Below are 19,268 nucleotides of genomic sequence, written 5' to 3'. Positions count from 1 at the left end.
CGGCGGTGGGAGCCCCGCCTCCCGCGCGGCGCTGGCCAGTTGCCGCTCGCAGCGTCACGGAGCGACGGGGCGGGCGGCCAATCGGCGGCGCCTCATTGAAAAGAAAAAAGGAGAGGAGGGGGCGAAGCGGGGAGGCGGCGGTGGGCGGGGCGCGGGGCTCGCGCGGGCCCGCCGGGCGCGCAGGGAGGGGCGCGCATGCGCGGTGGCGGGTAAGGGGGGGTGTGGGGTGGGAGGGGGCGCGGGGCTGGGGGGGGACGATGTGGGGCCAGCGTGGGGGTGCGGGGCCGGGATGGGCGCTGGGGGGGCGATAGGGGCTGGGGAGGGGGCGTGGGGGGGCCAGGCAGTGTGGGGCGGGGGTGTGGGGCGAGCATGGGGGGTGCGGAGCTGGGGGTGGGGTGTGGGGCTGGGAGGTGTGGGGCCGGCATGGGAGGCGCAGGGCTGGGGTTGTGGGGCGGGGGCGGGAGGTGTGGGGCTGAGGTGGGAGGTGTGGGGCTGGGGTGGGAGGTTTGGTGCAGGAGATGTGGGGCGGGGGTTGTAGGGCTGCGATGGGAGGTGTGGGGCTGGGTTAAGATGGGAGGTGTGGGGCTGGGGCTGGGCTGGGCTGCGATGGGAGGTGTGGGGCTGGGGCTGGGTTAAGATGGGAGGTGTGTGGGGCTGGGCTGGGCTGCGGTGGGAGGTGTGGGGCTGGGGCTGGGTTAAGATGGGAGGTGTGTGGGGCTGGGCTGGGCTGCGATGGGAGGTGTGGGGCTGCGGTTGCACGGGCTGGCTGGGCTTGTGGGGCCGGGATGGGAAGTGTGGGGCTGGGGCGTGAGGCTTGAGATGGGGGCTGTGGGGCTGGGAGCTGAGCTGTAGGCCCGGGGCTGTGGGGCTGGGATGCAACCCCCCCCCCCGGCTTTTCCCACCCTCTGGAAAACGCGTCGGCAAACCCCATCCCGCCGCTTCCCCCGGGGACACCGTGGACGGACGGACGGACAGACGGGGGGACACCGGGCCCCAAAACGGCCACTTCCCCCCCCATTTTCCCTCCCATCCGCCCCCCCCGCGGCAGCAGCGCGCAGCCCGGCAGCACGGGCAGGGCCGCGGCCCCGCAGCCGCGCTGGGGTTTTTCCATCCTCCGCGCCCGGCGTTTCGGTGCGTCCTTTTTTTTCCCCCTGCTTTTTTTCCCTGCTTTTTTTTTCCTGCCTTTTTTTTCCGCTTTTTTTTCTCTTTTGCGCCGCTGGAAGCTGACTCAGAGCCGCGTTCGGGGAGCGCGGCCGCCTGCCCACACACCGCTACGGCTAATTTAGGCTGCGAGCCGGTGGGGAGCTGGGGGGGGGGCGGGGGGGGGAAAGGACCTGCAGATGCGAGTGCAAAGAGCCGCTTTAATCACCGAACGTTATTAATAATAATTAATCCCCGGCAGCCAGGGCTGGCGGCAGGGAGGGCCGTTTTCGCCGCGAATACCTGCATTAATGAGGCTCGCCGCCGCCATCCTGCCCCCCTGCGACTCGGTGCCGCTGCCAGAAATTTCCAGGAGGCTCCGGGCGGCTCGGCGGGAGCCCCCGGGGAGGCCGCGCGGCCCCGTTTCGGCCTCGCCGGAGGAGAGGAGGGCGGCGAGGAAGGCGAAAGCCCGGAGACGCGGCGTTTCGGCTCCGAGCGACGCCGCGGGAAGAGCCGTTCCCGGTGTTGTTCATCCCGCCGGCAGACTCCGGAGCCGCTCGGTTGTACTGGGCCGGGCCGTAGCAGCCCAGGACGAGTGGCGAGACGCTGGGCTCCCGCCGGTGTTAATCATTCGCCCGCCGAGGGCGGGGGCCGCGGTGGCACCGCCGAAAATGCGGGCAGTTCTTCTCGGCCGCCCCGCCGTTAATGATTGACCGGGCCGCGGTTCGCTGCCCCGCTGCGATAAGCTTCGGCGATGGGGCAGCGCCGTGAAGAGGGGGGGCAGGATCCATCGGGGCCTCCTGCCCCGATTCGGCACCCGAAGGAGAGGGGTGGGTGCTGGGGGGGCTCCGTGCCCCCCCCACACGTTATGGGGATGCCCGTGAGCGACTCGCGTGAGCCCCACCAAAAAGAAATCCTTTAATAGAGAGCGATAATGAAACGATACACGAGAACTAAACAGAGTCATCGGCACTCGGACACGCGACTCCGGCGCGGACGGGGCCGCCGGGGACGGGGACCCGGGGGGGGAAAGGGCTCGGCCGGGTGGGCGCGGGGCCCCCGGGCACCGCCTGGCACACGGGGACGCTGCGGGGGGGGACAACAGTTCGGTTTGGTGCTGTAAAATCAACCCCCCGAGGGCGGCGGGGCTCGGGGAGGGGGGTTTGGGGGTGCCGGGCTGGGCGTCGCGCCGTGGGGCTGGCGCAGCCCCGGTGGAATGGTTTATATTACAAACTAAAGCAGCGTATGCACATTTATACACGGGGGAAGAGGGGGGGGAACGCGGGCCGGGGCTGGGGGGGGCCCGGAGCAATGCACTTGCCTTTAAATACACGGGGAGGGGTGGAGGAGGCAGTAGTGTTTCTACACTATGTACAGCGTTGTGCTTCTCGGGACCCGGCGGCGCTGGAGCCGAGTCCGTCTGTCCGGCCGTCCCCGCTCGCCGGCTGCAGGAAGGGGCAGAGGGCTCCCGCCGGGGCGGGGGGGGCTTCCCGGGGCGCCCTGCCCCGTCTCTGCCCGCTTTCGGGGGGGGGCTGAAGCCCCGGACGGCGGCGGCGGCACGGGGGGGGGGACGGCGGCGTCGGCATCCCCGGGGCAGCCGGGGGCCGCGCTGGGCGAGGAGGGGCTCAGTTGTTCTCGAAGAGGGAGAGCAGGTCGTCGTTGCTGTTGCTGGGGAGGTCGGGGGGGCCCAGGTAGGAGAGCAGCTCGTCGGGGTTCGTCAGCTCCGGCAGCAGCTACGGGGTGGGGGGGGGGCGAAGGCGGCACGTTGACGCTCGGCGCCGTGGAGCCCGGCGGCATCCCTCCCGCCCGCCCGCCCCGGCTGCCCGCCGTACTTACGTCCAGGGCGGGCTCCGGCCCCTCGGCCGCGCCGGCCATGCCCGGCTGCCCCACCATGCCGGGCCCGGGGTTGAAGGCGAGGTCGGCGGCGTGCGCGGGCCCCCCCGGGGCGCCGGGGCCCAGGGAGGGCCGCGCCGGCGCGCCCCGGTGATGCAGCGGCTGCGGCGGCTGGGCGCCCAGCGGCGGGTTGTGCAGTCCCTGCTGCACGGGGGGGTGCGAAGGGTCCATCCGGGCGGACGGAGGCAGCTGCCGGGGGGGGGGGGAAAGCGGGGCCGTGAGACCCTGCCCTGCGCCCCCCCCGCCCTCCCCCCTCCCCCCGAGCCCGGCTGACCTGTCCGGGGAGAGGGGGCGCGGGCGGCTTTTCGGGGGTCAGGAGGCTGCTGGGAATGTCCGACTGGTAGGAGATGGGGGGCGGCCCCGGCGTGAACTCGCTCAGCGTCGGCGTGCCGGGATTGCCGGGCGGGAACGACTCCGGGAAGCTCCCGGGCCCCGAAAAGTTGGAACCTGCGAGATGAAAGGAGGCCGTCGAGGAGCTGCCGGTGGCGCCGGGGCTGCGGCCCGCGGGTGCCCCCTTACCCTGGGTGCCGTAGTCGGCGGCGGTGCCGGCGGGCGGGGGAGGCAGGGCCGGGAAGGGCGAAGACCCGGGCCCCAGGGCCGCGATCATCTCCATGATGTTGGGCAGCACCATGTGCGTGGGGCTCATGGTCCGGCAGCGCTTCAGCACCGGCCCGTCCTGCTCCTCCTTGACGTGGATGTCGGGTTTGATGGGCACCGGCTTCCAGCTGCACGTCGGGTCGATGGTGATCTCCTCGTAGTCCGAGCTGTGGGGGGGGGGGGGGGCGGCGGGGGGCACCTCAGGGCGGGCGCGGGGCTCGGCCGCCCTCGCCGGGGCGTCGCGGGGCCCGACGGGGACGTGGGGACGGGGCCCGGCACTTACTTTTGGATGTAGATGAGGATGCCCAGCATGTACTGGTCCACCTCGAGCCCCTCCAGCAGGGCCGTCTTACTGCGGGCGGGAGAAAACAGGGTGACAAAGGTGCCACCGCCGCCGCGGGGAGGGAAAGCGAGGCAGGGCCGGGCTACGGGGGCCGCACTCACTTGCAGACGGGACACCGCCACGTCCCCCGCTCGCAGTTGAGCTGCAGGTAGGACTCCAGGTCGAAGCACTGCAAGGGACAGGGTGAGCGTTGAGCCGCGGCGGCGAGGGCGGGGGGGCTCCGCCGCGCCGGCCCCCGGCCCTCCGCACCTGTATGTGCCGGCAGTCGTGGCCCCGGGCGGGGAGCTGGATCCTCCGGAAGGTGATGGGACACTTGAGGGACACCTTGATGGCCGTCTGCTCCACGCCGTCCTCGCCGTTGGGCCCCGGGGTGCCCGGGATGGTCCCGCTGCTGAAGTTACGCTTGACTGGGGGGGGGATAAAAGGGACGGAGGGTCCGTAAAGAAGCACCGAGGGGGGACGCCGTCTCTCCCCGCCCGCCGAGGGACCCAGGCGTCCGGGCGGGCTGCCGGCGGCACTCACTTTTGGTGATGCAGTGCTCGGCGGGCAGCAGGCGCTTCTTGATGAGGCCCTGCAGCACCGAGCGCACCGAGGGCCGGTGCACCAGCTGCAGCACGAAGAGGTGCGACTGCGGGGGGGCGAGAGGCGGGCTGAGACGGCGGCGCCGGCACCGCCGACCCCCCCGCCCGCCGCGGCCCCCGACTCACGCAGCAGCAGGCGGTGACGGTGATCTGGATGGTGTTCCTGCCGGGCTGGCACACGTGCTTCAGGTAGAGGGGCTTGTGGGAGGTCTTGTTGTCGCCGCGCTCGATGGTGAGCGGCGTGGCGTTGACGCTCACCTGCACCGAGGCCGGCCAGTTGGTGTTCATCTGCCGGTCCTCGTGGTGGTAGCACTTGAACTGCAGCTCCAGGTCGGGCCTGGCGGGGGGAGGAGAAGGGGGGCGGTGGGCGTGGGGCGCCGTGGGGCGGCGTGGGGCGGCGTGGGGCGGCGTGGGGCGGGCCTCACCTCATCATGAGGGTCTTGTAGACGGAGTCGCGGAGCTGGAAGACGTGGTTGCTGACGGCCAGGTTGTGCTGCAGGCGGAAGGGCTCGAGCACCACGCCGTCGCGCACCGGGAAGGTGAGGCGCAGCTCCTCGCCCGGCGCCCCGCCTGCCCCGGGGGGGCCGCGGGGCGTCAGCGGGGGCCTGCAAGCCCCGCCCCCACGTGGGAGGCCCCGCCCACTCCCAGAGGCTCCACCCCCCAGGGTGGCCGCCCCTCCCCACCTAAGGCCCTGCCCCTATGCAGGTAGCCCCTCCCACTACTGAGGCCACACCCACTAACCCCCACCCCATGCAGGAAGCCCCTCCCACTACCAGAGGCCCCTCCCCCAGGACAGAAGCCCCACCCCCTAAAAGCCCCACCCCCATGCACATAGCCCCTCCCACTACCTGAGGCTCCACCCTTATGCTGGAAGCCCCACCCACTTGAGCCCCACCCCTAAGCAGGAAGCCCCTCCCACTAGCAGAGGCCCCTCCCTTTTGGACCCCCTCCCACTCAAAGCCCCACCCCTAAGCAGGAAGCCCCTCCCACTCCTCAAACCCCACCCCCATGAGAGAAGCCCCTCCTGCTCAAGGCCCCACCCCCCATGACAAGCCCCACCCACTTCTTATGGCTCCACCCCCGCTGCAGCAAGCCCCTCCCACTGCCTCTCCACCCCTTCTGCCTGCCCCCTCATTGGGCAGCGCCCACAAGGCTCCTCCCCTCCCAACTGCCCCAGAGCCCCCAGCCATGGCCACACCCCCTCTCCTGGAAGCCACGCCCCCTCCCTAGACTCCGCCCCTTCCAGCCACGACAGAACCCCCCCCCCCGCCCTTAAAAGGGCTATGGCCGAGGGGGTTCCATGTCAGCCTGAGGTGGGCCCACACTGGGGGCTTGGCTCCGCGCGGCCCCCGGCGGTGCTGGCGGCGGGTTCGGGGCGGCGCCGAGGGCCCTTACCCGAGGGCGACGGGTGCAGGGAGTTGATGCTGGGCTTGATGTCCGGCAGGAAGGGCGACTTGACGTCCTGGCCCGGCGACATGTAGGGCGGGATGCTGCTCCCCGGCGTCATGGGCGGCGTGGGGTTCCCGGGCAGGGGCGAGCTGGGGTATCCCGGCATCGACCGTCCCGGCTGCAGAGGCACCCAGCACCGTCACCGGCGCGGCGCGGCAGGGACGGGGGCCACGCCGCGGCCAGCAAGCTGGGCTGTCCCCCGCCACGGGGGGACGCTGGCATCGGTGGCCCGGGTGGCAGCGGCTGCACTCACCCCGTTCATGGCGGCCTGGCTGTAGGTGCTGAAGTTGGCGCTCTGCCCGTTGAACTGGTCGGCGGGCTGGGAAAAAAGAAACCGGGATTGGAAAGGCAGAAAACACCCGCGTCTTCGGCACCCACGGGAGATGCCAACTACCCCAGGGTCTCACCCCCGCGCCCGCCGTCCTCCCCAGCCCCACGTACCTTGTAATAGGGCCCAGCGTTGCCCGAGGCGGAGAGGTACTGGCCCATGCCCTGCTGCATCCTGTGGCCGGGGTAGGACGGGGATGGCGCCGAGGGCTGCGGGGCGCTGGGGGCATACTGGGCCCCGGCGGCGGGGTACTGCCCGCCCTGGAGGTACTGCTGCGCCGCGTAACCCTGCGAGGCCGAGGCGAGAGCGTCGGCGCGGGGAAGGCGGCCCGGCGGGGCGGCGCGGCGGGCAGCCCCGGCACTCACCTCGTTCGAGTACGCCCGCTTGACGCCCTGGCGCGGGAGCTGCTGGCTCTGCGGGGGGCCGGGGTAGGCGTGCTGGGGCATCCGCTGGCCGCCGTACAGGGCGCTCATGCCGGGCGCCCGCGCGGGGCTCACGTTCATGGGCGACAGGCCCGAGGGCCCCATGACGCCCGCCATGCCCGCCGGGTTCATGCCGGCGGGCACGGCGGCGCCGCGGGGCCCCGAGTGCGGCAGGAACTGGCTGTTGAAGGGCTGCCCGGCTCCCAGCTGCGGCGAGGAGAGGCGGGCGGTGAAACCCCCGCGCTCGGGCCTCCGCCGGCCCCCGCCGCCGCGGCTCTTACCGCTCCGTACTGGCTCAGCTCCTGGCTCTGCTTCTCCTGCAGCGCCGCCACCGTGGCCGTGGCGGTGGCCGTGGCGGTGGCGGCGGCGGCGGCTACGGCGGCGGCCGCCGCCGCCTGCGTGAAATCGGCGGGGGGCCGCCCGGCGTGCGAGGGCAGCCCCATGCCGCCGGGGCCGGTGGGGCTGCCGGCGTAGCTGCGGGCGGAACGAGAGAGGAGGAGGGAAGCGGTGCAGCGGCGGGACCCCGGAGCCGGGAGGCTTCGCCGCGCCGGCGGGCGGCCGCGCCGACGTCCTTACCTGGCGCCGAAGCCCGGCCCGCCGGCGTAGGAGCCCCGGCCGTAGACGCTCTGCTGCACGTAGCCCTTGCCGGGTGCCCCCTCGGCGAAGGGCTGCTGGCCCATGAACTGCGGCGAGTTCATGCCCGAGCCGGTGCCGGCCATGCCGGGCAGCAGCGGGGTGCTGGAGCTGCTCCCCCCGGGGCCCATGGGGTTGCCGAAAACCTAGGGGACGAGGCGAGGAGGGCGGTGAGGCGGCGGGGACGGCGGCGGCGGCGGTGCGGGGACCGGCGGCGGCCGGGGGTACCTGGCTCTGCGAGGTGTTGCTGACGCCCCAAACGGTGGTTACCACGGAAAGGGATCCTGCGGGCTGGTTAGTGCTCGGTTGCCAGGGAACTGCCTCGTATGCAAATGAACCATCACTAAAAAGCAAAACAACTTAATTAAAAGGCGGCGGAAGGGGAGGAAGAGCAGGGGAGGGAGGAAGGCTGCGGCGGGGCGGCCCGGTGCCCGGGGGGCAGCACTCACCCGTGCGGCGTGGGCGGCAGGGACGGTTTCATGGGGTTCATGGAGCTCATCGGCGGCGGGCAGGCGCGGCGGGCGCAGGCTGGGTCTTCCGTGGCCGCGGCGGGCGCAGGGCCGGCGGGACGGCGTCACCGGGGCTGCGGGACACGGGGGCCGCGGGGCGTCAGCGGGGGCCGGCGGCGCCGCGTCTCTGCCCCCCCCCGGCTCCCGGCGGTGCGCGGACCCAGGCGTCCGGGGCGGCGCGCGGCTCCCTGCCGGCATCGTCCCCGCACGGGGACTTGGCGTCCTGCCCGGCGGCTGGCACGGCGAAGGGCCCCGCCGCGCGCCCGCCCATTTCCGCGGGGCCCCCGAAACGCCCCCGGCTGCAGCCCCTCGCCGCGGCGGGGGCCGCTCGGACCCCGCGCCCGCCGCGCCGTCCCTCCGAAAACCCCGCGCCGGGCCGCCACGCGTGCCGCCGCCGCGGCCTTTCCCCGGCGCCCACGCGGCGGGGGGGGAAACCGCGGGGACTTTCCGCGCCGGCTCGGGCGAGACGCGGCCCCCCTCGGCCGCGGCCCCCTGCCCACGGCGTCGCCGGGGGTATTTCCAGCCCGGGCGCTTTCGCTTCCCTCTCGACCCCGCGCCGTGACGCGGTGGCCGAGGCCACCACGAGGACGGAGCCACGGGACGCCCCGGCGAGGCGCTGGGGTCCCCGCGCTGCCCAATCCAGGTGCCCGGACTCGCCGCCCGGTTCCCCCCCCGCCGGGTGGGCTCCCGTGGGTGCCAGCACCCGCCGCCCCGGCACCGGGTGCCCTGCCGTGACCCGGGCGTCGTAGTGGCCCAGGGGAAGCGGGTGCCCACGACGGGGCCACGTCCCGGGGCCGCGACGCGGAGGGCGCTTGGCCGTGGCACAGGGAGGGGGACAAGGCCCCGCGGGTGACCCCGTGTACCGGGTGAGGTGCCACGGTGGCATGAGCCACCTGGGAAGGGACGGGGCACCCGGTCATGTCCCCAAAGCTGCTCCTGGTCCCTGAGGGATGTGGGTATGGTGGCACTGTCGTGACAGCAGCCCCCCTGTCCCGGGTCCCCAGGGATGTGGGCACGGTGGCACTGCCGTGACAGCAGCCCTCTCCTGGGTCCCCAAGGGACGTGGGTTTGGTGGCACTGCCGTGACAGCAGTCCCCCCATCCCTCGTCCCCAAGGACCACAGGCATGGTGGCACTGCTGTGACAGTAGCTCCCCCCAGCCCAGGTCCCCAAGGGATGTGGGTTTGGTGGCACTGCTGTGACAGCAGCCCCCCTTCCAACGTCCCCGAGGGACGTGGGTTTGGTGGCACCGCCGTGACTGCAGCCCCCCCCGGCCTGGGTCCCCAAGGGATGTGGGTTTGGTGGCACTGCTGTGACAGCAGCCCCTGTCCCAGGTCCCCAAGGACCACGGGCATGGTGGCACTGCCGTGATAGCAGCCCCCCTGTCCCAGGTCCCTGAGGGAGGTGGATTTGGTGGCACTGCCGTGACAGCAGCCCCCCATCCCTGGTCCCCAAGGACCACGGGCATGGTGGCACTGCCGTGATAGCAGCCCCCCTGTCCCAGGTCCCTGAGGGAGGTGGATTTGGTGGCACTGCCGTGACAGCAGCCCCCCTGTCCCAGGTCCCTGAGGGACATGGGTTTGGTGGCACCACCATGACAGCAGCTCCCCTGGTCCGGGTCCCCAAAGACTATGGGCATGGTGGCACCGTGACAGCAGCCCCCTGTCCCAGGTCCCCAAGGGACGTGGGTTTGGTGGCACTGCCGTGACAGCAGCCCCCATGTCCCAGGTCCTCAAGGACCACGGGCATGGTGGCACCGCCGTGACAGCAGCCCCCTGTCCCGGGTCCCCAAGGGAGATGGGTTTGGTGGCACTGCCGTGACAGCAGCCCCCATGTCCCAGGTCCTCAAGGACCATGGGCATGGTGGCACCGCCGTGACAGCAGCCCCCCCCCCAGCCCGGGTCCCCAAGGGCCGTGGGTTTGGTGGCACCGCTGTGACAGCAGTCCCCCCCCCCCAGCCCGGGTCCCCAAGGGCCGTGGGTTTGGTGGCACCGCCGTGACAGCAGCCCCCCCCCCAGCCCGGGTCCCCAAGGGCCGTGGGTTTGGTGGCACTGCCGTGACAGCAGCCCCCCCCCCAGCCCGGGTCCCCAAGGGAGATGGGTTTGGTGGCACCGCTGTGACAGCAGTCCCCCCCCCCAGCCCCGGTCCCCAAGGGAGATGGGTTTGGTGGCACCGCCGTGACAGCAGCCCCCCCCCCAGCCCGGGTCCCCAAGGGCCGTGGGTTTGGTGGCACCGCCGTGACAGCAGCCCCCCCCCAGCCCGGGTCCCCAAGGGAGATGGGTTTGGTGGCACCGCCGTGACAGCAGCCCCCGTCCCGGGTCCCCCAGGGCCGTGCGACGCCCGTGTGACAGGAGCCCTGGCCCAGAGCCCTGTGACACCCCCGCGCGAGCAGCCCCCGGCCCGGCGACACCCCCGGCCCGGCCACACCGCCGCCGCGGGGCCCCGCGGCCCCTGTCACCTCGCTGCCGGGACCCCCCCGCCCGGCGACACCCCGCGCCGGAGCCCCGGGAGCCCCGGGCCGCCCGCGGAAAGCCCCGGCCGCGGCCCCGCCGCCCCCCGCCGCGTCGCCATGGCAACCGCCCTCCCGCCGCCCCCCGGCCGCCGCCGCGGGGGGGGGGTGGGGGGGGGGTGCGGGGCGGGGGGGAGGGAGGGAGGGAGGCCGGGGCGGTTTCCCGCGGCGGCGCGGGGCGCTCGCGGCCGCGGCCCCCGGCGCTGCCCGCACTCACCGTCGCGAGCGGCCCAAAATGGCCCTGGCGGCGCCGTGCCCGCGCGGCTGCGCGGAAGCTGCGCGGGATTTTCAGCCCGCGCGCGGCCCCGGCTCCATGGTGGTGGTGCTGGTGGTGGTGCGGCGGCGGCGGCGGCGGGGGGCGGCGGAGCGGCGCGAGCGCAGCCGGCCGGGCCGGGCCGGGCCGAGCCGAGCCAGGCCGAGCCGCACCGAACCGGGCCGAGCCGCGCCGCGCTGAGCCGAGCCGCGCCGCGCCGTGCCCGCGCCGCCGCCGCGCCGCGCACAATGGAGCCGAGCTCATCAGTATGCAGGGGCGGGCCGCGGCCCCCCCGCGCCGCGCCAGGCGCGAGCAGCCGAGCGCCGAGTGCGCGAGCGGCGCTGGGGGGGACGGGGAGCGTGACGCGCGCGCGCCTGTGAGGGGTGCGCGTGCGTGAGGGGTGTGTGAGGGGGTGCGCGTGCGTGAGGGGTGCGCGCGTGTGTGTGAGAGGGTGCGTGACAGTGTGTGTGAGGGGGTGCGTGACAGTGTGTGTGTGAGGGGGTGCGTGACAGTGTGTGTGTGAGGGGGTGCGTGACGGGTGCGCGTGTGTGTGAGGGGGTGCGTGACAGTGTGTGTGTGAGGGGGTGTGTGACAGTGTGTGTGTGAGGGGGTGCGCGTGCGTGAGGGGTGCGCGTGTGTGTGTGAGGGGTGCGTGACGGGTGCGTGTGTGTGTGAGGGGGTGCGTGACAGTGTGTGTGTGAGGGGGTGCGCGTGCGTGAGGGGTGCGCGTGTGTGTGTGAGGGGGTGCGTGACGGGTGCGCGTGTGTGTGAGGGGGTGCGTGACAGTGTGTGTGTGAGGGGGTGCGTGACGGGGTGCGCGCATGTCTGTGAGGGGGTGCGCGTGTGTGACGGGTGTGTGTGACGGTGTGCGTGGTGGGGTGCGTGTGTGTGACAATGTGTGTGACGGGTGCGCGTGTGTGACGGGTGTGTGTGACAGGGTGTGCGTGGTGGGGTGCGTGTGTGTGTGACAATGTGTGTGACAGAGTGTGCGTGTGTGATGGGTGTGTGTGTGACGGGTGTGTGTGACAGGGTGTGCGTGATGGGGTGCGTGTGTGTGACGGGTGTGTGTGACAGGGTGTGCGTGATGGGGTGTGTGTGTGTGACAATGTGTGTGACGGGTGCGCGTGTGTGATGGGTGTGTGTGTGACAGGTGTGTGTGACAGAGTGTGCGTGGTGGGGTGCGTGTGTGTGTGACAATGTGTGTGACGGGTGCGCGTGTGTGATGGGTGTGTGTGTGACGGGTATGTGTGACAGAGTGTGCGTGTGATGGGTGTGTGTGTGACGGGTGTGTGTGACAGGGTGTGCATGATGGGGTGCCTGTGTGTGTGACAATGTGTGTGATGGGTGCGCGTGTGTGATGGTGTGTGTGACGGGTGTGTGTGACAGGGTGTGCGTGATGGGGTGCGTGTGTGTGACGGGTGTGTGTGACAGGGTGTGCGTGATGGGGTGTGTGTGTGTGACAATGTGTGTGACGGGTGCGCGTGTGTGATGGGTGTGTGTGTGACAGGTGTGTGTGACAGAGTGTGCGTGGTGGGGTGCGTGTGTGTGTGACAATGTGTGTGACGGGTGCGCGTGTGTGATGGGTGTGTGTGTGACGGGTATGTGTGACAGAGTGTGCGTGTGATGGGTGTGTGTGTGACGGGTGTGTGTGACAGGGTGTGCATGATGGGGTGCCTGTGTGTGTGACAATGTGTGTGATGGGTGCGCGTGTGTGATGGTGTGTGTGACGGGTGTGTGTGACAGGGTGTGCGTGATGGGGTGCGTGTGTGTGTGGCTGTGTGAGGGGGTGCGCGTGTGTGATGGGGGTGTGTGTGACAGGGTGTGCGTGATGGGGTGCGTGTGTGTGACAATGTGTGTGACGGGTGCGCGTGTGTGATGGGTGTGTGTGTGACGGGTGTGTGAGGCTGTGTGCGTGTGTGAGGGTGTGTGTGACAGGGTGTGCGTGATGGGGTGTGCGTGTGTGTGACAATGTGTGTGACGGGGTGTGCGTGTGAGGGTGTGCCTGTGTGTGACTCTGTGTGTGTGAGACAGTTTGTGTGTGTGAGGGGGTGCGCATAATGGGTGTGCGCGTGTGTGTATGTGTGATAGGGTGTCTCTGGGTGTGAGGGTATGCGTGACAGGGGTGTGTGTGTGACAGGGTGTGCATGACTGTGTGTGCAGTGTATGTGATGGGGTGTGCATGTGTGTGTGCGTGTGTGTGTGTGTGGCGGTGTATGTAATGGGGTGTGTACGTGTGAGGCTGTGCGCATGTGTGACAGGGTGCCCATGTGCATGTGACGGGGTGTACGTGTGCCAGCGTATGTGTGTGACTGTGTGCATGCCAGGGTGTGTCACAGGTGTATGTGACTGCGTGTGAGCTGTTGTAGGTGTGAGGGGTGTGTGTATGACAGGGCATGTGTGACAGGCTGGGTGTGTGTGATGGTGCGTGGGGGTGTGTGTGACCGGGGGGTGAGGCTGCGTGTGAGTGGTTGTAGGGGTGAGGGGGGTGTGTGCGACCGCATATGAGGCGTTGTATGTGTGCATGGTGTGTGTGTGTGTGCCTGGGCAGGTGTGTGTGGTAGGGTGCATGTGACAAGGTGTGTGCGTGTGACTGCATGTGAGGGGTTGTACATGTGAAGGGTGTGCATGTGTATGAGTGGGGTGTGTGTGAGGGTTGTGTGTACATGAGGGGTTGTATGTGTGAGGCATGTGTGGACAATGTGTGACTGTGTGTGAGGCAGGGTGTGTGTGCCTGAGGTGTGTGCGTGACAGCGTGTGTGTGACTGTGAGGGATGTGTGTATGATGGTGCGTGGCTGTGGGGTGAATGGCAGTATGTGACTGCCAGCGGTGACTGTGTGGTGACGCTGTGTGGGGTTGTGTGACTGTGCATGGGGGGGGTGAGACCATGACAACTGTACGTGTGACTATGGGGTTGTGACTGTGCATGTGACAGTGGGGGGGGGCACAGTGTGACTGCATGTGTGACAATCTGTGTGATTGTGGGAGACAGTATGTGATAGCGTGTGTAACTGTCAGATTGTGTGTATGACTGAACAGGCGTGAGGGGTTGTGTGACAGGTTGCATGTGTACATGTGTGACTGACAGAGCTTCTGAGGGGTGTGTGACCATGTGACAGACTGTGTGACAGTGAACGCAAGGTGTGTGTGCACAACCAGTGTGTGTGACAGTGTGACTAAGAGGTGTTGCAGGTGTGTCAAGCATGTATATGCCTGGGGGGGCGGCTGTGCACACGAGGGGTCGCGTTGACAGTGTGACAGTGCACGAGGGTGCGCTCGCTCATGCGCCTGATAGCGCGACTGTGCGCGCAGGCCCACGCCGGGCCGTTGGAAGGTGCGGGACAGGTCGCCTGTGCGCCTGTGTGTCACACACACCCCGCCCCGGCGCGCCGGGGGTCGCGGCCGCGCCGCAGGAAGGAAGGCGGCAGGGAGGGCCCGGCCAGGACGTGACTCAGCGGGGGGAGCCGCCGCTCAGCCCTTCCGGCGGGGACCCCGCTGCGGCCCCGCAACAGGCGCTGCCCCGCAACAGGCGCACTGGGCCGAGAAAGAAGGGTTTGGGGGCGGGGGGCAGAGCTGCGTGGGGCGCAGAGGGCCCCCGGCTCCCTCCTCCGAGCAGGGGAGTTTCCCTTTTTTTAAGCAAAGCCAAGAGGCAGCAGAGACGAGCATGGGCAGTGCAGTGCTGCTGCAACTGGGACAAACTGGGACAAACTGGGACAGAAGGGTAGGGACAAAAGGCCCAGCGCACGCTGGCCCCTCCCCGAGACCCCTGGGCAGGGCAACCCAGGACCCCTCGGAGCCGGAGGCAGCCAAATCCGAGGAATTTCCGGGGGAGGAGGCGGAGGGTGGCAGCCCGGGGGCGGAGGCAGCCCGTCACCCCTCTCCCCGCGGCGCGGGGCTGCCGCGGAGCCGGCGGGCGAGGCGAAGGGCGCCGGCGGGAGGGACGAGGACGCCGGCGTTTAGTTTACAAGGTCTGTAGTTAAGGACGGAGCCGGGAGGCGAGCGAGAGACAGACAGACAGAGAGCCGAGAGCATGCTGCAGCGGCCGCGCGGCGGCCTAGGCCAGGTCCTTGAAGGCGTCCAGGTTGAAGGCCATGTCGAGGAGCCGCTGCAGCTCGGTCAAGTGGGTCTTCTTGTTGCCGGTGGCGGGGGCGGCGGCGGGCTCCCGGCCCGCGTACCTGCGGCGGGGAAGGGAAGCGGGTCAGGGGGGCACGCGGCGGCGGCGGTGGCACCCGCCACGGCCTGGGCCCCGGCTCCTTACCACACGGGCTTGGCGCGGTTGATGGTGGTGCGGAGGCGGGGTTTGACGTAGTCGTAGTAGCCCTGGTTTTTGTGCTCCTCCTGGCACCAGACCAGCTCGGCGTTGGGGTATTTCTGCGCTTCCTTCTGGAGGAGGTCGAAGGGGAACGGGGACAACTGCGGGGAGGCAGAGAGGGACAGCGTCACCGGGGCACAGCCGAGGGGAAGCGATGCGCTGGCACAGGCGGAGCCGCGGGACGGCGAGACGCCGCGTCCCCGAGCCCTGCTGTCCCACCGTCCCTCTGCCACGGCGGCCGGGTCCCCTTGGATCGGCCCTCGGGGGCGTCCGGATGCGAGCGGGGGCCTTCGGGGAGGCGGAGGGCACCGCGGCGAGGCCCCGCTCACCTGCTCCACCCTGGTGATGGCCACGTCGGCCTCCATCTGCCGGGCCTTGCGCTCCCGCGTCAGGTCGTAGTACACCTTGCCGGTGCAGAACAGCACCCGCTTGACCTTCTCGGGGCTCTGGGCTGCGGGGCCGCTATCGGGGATGACGCGGAGGAAGTTGGTGCCTGCCAAGAGACGAGACGCCACCGTTACGGCAGCGTTACGGACCACGCTACCCGGCGCCGGCTGACACCACCGCGGAGTTAACTCCGAGGAAGGACAAACCCCGGGGGGTTGTGACCCTTGTGCCTGCTCTTCTGCTCCCAGGCAGCGACAGGGAGCGTTCCCAGGGCAGACAGGGCGTAGTTGGGTAAGGGAGGCCCCGGCAAGTCTGGAAAACGAGGTGGCTCAACCAGAAATAAGAAAGGAGAACATCAGGCAGGAATGCGGGGAGGAGCCGGGCCGGCTGCTTATCTGGGAGGGCTGGAAAAGCGGCTGGGGACGCTGGGAGGGGCACAGCCCCCCTCCCAGGGACACCAGTGCCAAGGGGAAGGTGGGACGTCGCCCCTGCAGAGCCTGTTCCTCCCAGGATGGGACAAAATAACTGCTGGAGTGAGTTAGATGCTATAAGCAGGCCTGCAGCAGACGACCCTAAGCCACCCTGATTTTGCCCCATCCCTAGAGGTCGTGTCTGGACCCGGACTTGGCCACAGCGCAAGGCGAGAGCAGCCTAAGCCCCGCCGAGCGCGCTGGGCCAGCACAGAGGAGCTTGCTCTCATCTCCGCAGCGCGGGGCCGATGTGACCCTGCGTGGACAAACCACAGCGAAGGGGCAGAGCGCAACCGTCAGCTGGGTGAAGCCGGAAAAAGGCCGGGAGCAGCCGGCCTTCGGCGCCGACCGCGAGCCCTCGAGGGTCCTCAAACCCCATCCGCGCAGCTCTGCCGGGAAGCGGCTGCCCACGGAGGAAGCGACACCTCCGCGGCAGGCGAGCCCCAGCGCCGGGCAGGTCTCCGGCGGGGTCTCCGTGGCAAGGCAGACCCCGGCTCCGGCGGCACGAGCTTCGCGGGGCAGCGCTGCCGCGAGATCTGCTCTCCAGCGTGAAAGCCCGGCGAGGGGAGGCTGCTGCCAGGCGGACTTTACACCGAGCCAGCTCCTGCCCTTCACCCTTCATCCCGCAGAGCCGAGCGCGGGGAAGCAAACGCCTCTGCGCTCCTCGTACCTGGCAGCATGTCATCGAAGCTGGAGCGAGCTTCGGGGTGGCGCAGCAGCGACTTTGGAGTGAAGATGATGAGCTGGAGAGGGAGAAGAGGCAAAGCGAGCCAGTGAGCCACGCCAGAAACGCCTCCCCTGCAAACGAACGCCGCGGCATCGACCCGCCTGTCCTGCCTGCCCTCGCCAACCTCCGAACGCAGGAGCGGCCGCGAGGGGTTTGCTCCCTGCTCGGCGGCTGTGCCGCAAGAGCTGCAGCGCCCGTTCCCAACGCCTCCTGCTTTCCCGGTCTGCGTTTCCCTTGGGGATGAGGCTGAAGTGCTGCCAGAGACCTGCCTCCCCCACACGGACGCGGCCGGATCGCTGGGAGTTGGAACGCAAGCGCCTGGGCTGGATTATTTATCAGTGCCTCCCGGCCCTGATGTCTCTGACCTACCTAAGGACCGCAGAGGCGCCAGCCTGCGAGAGCCGGCTAGCAGGACGTCACGTAGCCAGGCAGCCCACGCGACAAGGGGCCCTCGGTCCTTGCCGGCCCGGACACGGGCTAACCGCTCGCTTAGCCCCGGGGGGACGGGATGACACGCAGGGGAACGAGAGCAGATGGGCTGCTCCGGTTTTCCAAGGACGGGAGTGTTTTTAACCCCGCGTCAATGGGGAGTGCGTTCCTCTCTGCCCGGAGAGCAGCCCCCATCGTTTGCCGGGTTCCCCGCTTTTTGCTCCCGGGTTGGTTTCACTGCTCTGCGTGTGTTTGCTGATGAGGTGCGAGAACAGCCCCGCTCTAAATCCTGCCCCCAGGCTCCGCACGGACCCAGGGCCTCCCAGCCTGGGCTCTGACCGGGGCCAAGCGAAGCGGAACGGCAGGGGCAGGCCGAGAGCGGGCCCGCCGGCACTGACCGGTTTGCGGAAGGGCAGCAGGATCTGGCGCCGAAGGACGTGGAAGAAGTTGGCTGGCGTGGAGCAGTTCACCACGATCCAGTTGCAGTCGTACAGCTGGCGCACGTCAAAGTCGTCCAGTTTCTGCCTCGGCGAGCACAGTGGAGGGGTATTTCGAGAAACACAAGTACCTCTTGGCCTTGCAGCTCCCACAGCAGCACGCAGCCCTTCTTCCTCCCCCTCATCCCCTTTCCAGCCAGTCCTGCTCCCCCTCGGAGCACCCCACGGAGACCGCGGCACTGGGAGAGGCCGCACAAGCGTGAAACCTGCTCCCTCGTGAGCTAAACCCCGCTTTCGGGGACACCGCAGGGGCAGCGTAGGCGCAGCCTTGGCACCGGGTTTGGTCCCTTCCCAAAGCCTCCGAGCTGCAGTCAGAGCTCGGGGAGTCACGCGCCTCCCCCGCCATCGGCTGCACGACACCCGCCCCAATCGAAGCGTCGTACAAAGCCAGCGCGGGTGTTACCGTCCCCCCCCCTCCATTTCACAGCCGTGTCTCCTGTGTCCCGGGAGAGACGCCCAAGACAGCCGCCACTCACAGGGAAGACGTCGGGATCATCGTTGCACATCTGCAAGAATCGCTCGGGGCGGGCGGACGAGTGCTCAGGACCCTGCAAGGCCAAGCGGAGCGGACAGTGAGCGCTCTGCGGGGCGGGCGCGAAGAACCGAGACCCCCCCCTCGCTGTGGGTGGCCAAAGCGGTGCTGCCTGGGGCATTTCGCCCTGGTTGGAGGGGGGAAGGCTGGTTGGAAACGACTCGGCGGGTCCACTGCAGCAGTTACTCTGAGCGCTGCGCCGTAGGGTGCTGCGCTAAGCCCTGCTCTTTCCCTCTCCCAGCCGCCGCGCGAGAGGCAGCAAGCGGAGGTCGGGATAAGACGGGCCTCGCCGAGCGCTTGCAGGCAGCGCGGGGCACTCGGGCTTTGCCGGCGAACGAGGTGGGGTCCTTACCATGCCCTCCATGCCGTGGGGGAGCAGCAGGACGATGCCGTTCTGCCGGACCCACTTGGCCTGTCCGGGACAGATGAACTGGTCGATGATGCACTGGGCGGTGTTGTGGAAATCCCCAAACTGGGCCTCCCAAAGCACCAGGGCGTTGGGGCTGGCCATGGCGAAGCCCAGCTCGAACCCTGCGGGGCGGCAGAGGAGGAGGGAGGTTGTCTTCCCGGAGCGCGCCCGCGGCCTGATCCCGCGGACGGCGGTGGGCGCAGACCTCCGCACTCACCGAGGACGCCGTACTCGGACAGGGAGCTGTTGCACACCGTGTAAGGAGCCTGGTTGGGCCACAGGTGGTTCATGGGGATACAGATCCTCTTGTCCACGTTCTGATCGTGCAGGACGTGGTGGCGGTGGCTGGAAGAGGGGAAAGCGTTACTCAGTGGTTGCCCTGGCCACAAACAAGCTGCTGCCTCACTTATGCTTCATCCCGGCCACTTTCCCCTTCCTGGCTCACGGCACCAGCTGCTTGACACAGCGTCCTGGCACTCCTGCCGAAGAAAGACCGCGGCCAGGATGCCAAATAACCCAGGACGAAGGCTGTCTGCATCACCCAGGATCCCCTCCAGGAAGGCCGGGAGCTCCTTGAGCAGGGGCCAAGTGCAGCCAGACGCGCTGCTTTACCTGAACGTGCCTCTCTCGACGTCCTGGCCGCTCAGGCGGATGTGGATGCCCTCTTTGAGGAGGGAGCCGAACGCCATGTACTCTGCTAGGGCCCAGTCCACAGTCCTGTTCTTCACCATCTCCCCGCGGGTTTTCAGAATCCGGCTCAAACCTGCCGGGACAGAAGACGGTTTGTAGCCCGCGCGGGAGGAAGCTCCAGTGAAAACGTGTCTCTCCCACGCGCTCAACCTGCCCATGGA

General features: G+C 69.6%; 3 protein-coding genes and 1 long non-coding RNA gene across 10 annotated transcripts in view; 2 read left to right on the top strand and 2 right to left on the bottom strand.

Annotated features, from left to right (window-relative positions):
• LOC112995814 (DNA-directed DNA/RNA polymerase mu) overlaps positions 1-19,268 on the top strand; it is a gene marked incomplete at its 3' end in the record, with an annotated part of 180,484 nt that overhangs the window by 37,993 nt on the left and 123,223 nt on the right. The window lies entirely within an intron of this gene.
• Positions 34-2,085, top strand: LOC135323697 (uncharacterized). Its single transcript, XR_010385172.1, has 2 exons — positions 34-209; positions 1,403-2,085. It is a non-coding gene; the product is annotated as an uncharacterized LOC135323697 (long non-coding RNA).
• Positions 2,045-10,758, bottom strand: ZMIZ2 (zinc finger MIZ-type containing 2). The gene is made up of 19 exons (XM_064497871.1): positions 10,621-10,758; positions 7,836-7,969; positions 7,615-7,729; positions 7,330-7,532; positions 7,035-7,227; positions 6,697-6,960; positions 6,445-6,618; positions 6,257-6,322; positions 5,950-6,121; positions 4,980-5,124; positions 4,681-4,891; positions 4,496-4,601; positions 4,223-4,380; positions 4,075-4,142; positions 3,914-3,982; positions 3,553-3,797; positions 3,308-3,480; positions 2,977-3,222; positions 2,045-2,873 (listed from the first exon to the last, which is right to left on the bottom strand). The coding sequence occupies exons 2-19, from the start codon at positions 7,883-7,885 to the stop codon at positions 2,766-2,768; spliced, it is 2,766 nt and encodes a 921-aa protein (XP_064353941.1). The 5' UTR covers positions 7,886-7,969; positions 10,621-10,758; the 3' UTR covers positions 2,045-2,765.
• OGDH (oxoglutarate dehydrogenase) overlaps positions 14,610-19,268 on the bottom strand; it is a 40,937-nt gene continuing 36,278 nt past the window's right edge. For all 7 annotated transcript variants that reach the window (XM_064497768.1, XM_064497767.1, XM_026118753.2 and 4 more), the window contains 9 exons: positions 19,030-19,180; positions 18,635-18,762; positions 18,361-18,539; positions 17,953-18,024; positions 17,378-17,500; positions 16,494-16,566; positions 15,296-15,459; positions 14,913-15,067; positions 14,610-14,829 (listed from right to left, as the gene is read on the bottom strand). In XM_064497768.1, coding sequence (XP_064353838.1) covers positions 14,709-14,829; positions 14,913-15,067; positions 15,296-15,459; positions 16,494-16,566; positions 17,378-17,500; positions 17,953-18,024; positions 18,361-18,539; positions 18,635-18,762; positions 19,030-19,180 — 1,166 coding nt within the window. In that variant the 3' untranslated portion in view covers positions 14,610-14,708. The remainder of the gene's footprint in view (positions 14,830-14,912; positions 15,068-15,295; positions 15,460-16,493; positions 16,567-17,377; positions 17,501-17,952; positions 18,025-18,360; positions 18,540-18,634; positions 18,763-19,029; positions 19,181-19,268) is intronic.

This window comes from Dromaius novaehollandiae, chromosome 26 (genome assembly GCF_036370855.1).
Source record: "Dromaius novaehollandiae isolate bDroNov1 chromosome 26, bDroNov1.hap1, whole genome shotgun sequence".
Classification (NCBI taxonomy): Eukaryota; Metazoa; Chordata; class Aves; order Casuariiformes; family Dromaiidae; genus Dromaius; species Dromaius novaehollandiae.
Note: the sequence above shows the minus strand (reverse complement) of the source record. Positions and strands in the feature narration are given on the sequence as shown.

What these genes read in the sequence shown, in the direction of transcription:
- ZMIZ2 (XM_064497871.1), bottom strand. Translation starts at nt 7,885, where the DNA reads ATGAGCTCCATGAACCCCATGAAACCGTCCCTGCCGCCCACGCCGCAC. An exon ending in CTGCCGCCCACGCCGCACGG is followed by an intron (nt 7,730 to 7,835) that starts GTGAGTGCTGCC and finishes TTTGCTTTTTAG; the next exon opens with TGATGGTTCATTTGCATACG. An exon ending in TGGCGGTGTCCCGTCTGCAA is followed by an intron (nt 3,983 to 4,074) that starts GTGAGTGCGGCC and finishes TCCCGCCCGCAG; the next exon opens with TAAGACGGCCCTGCTGGAGG.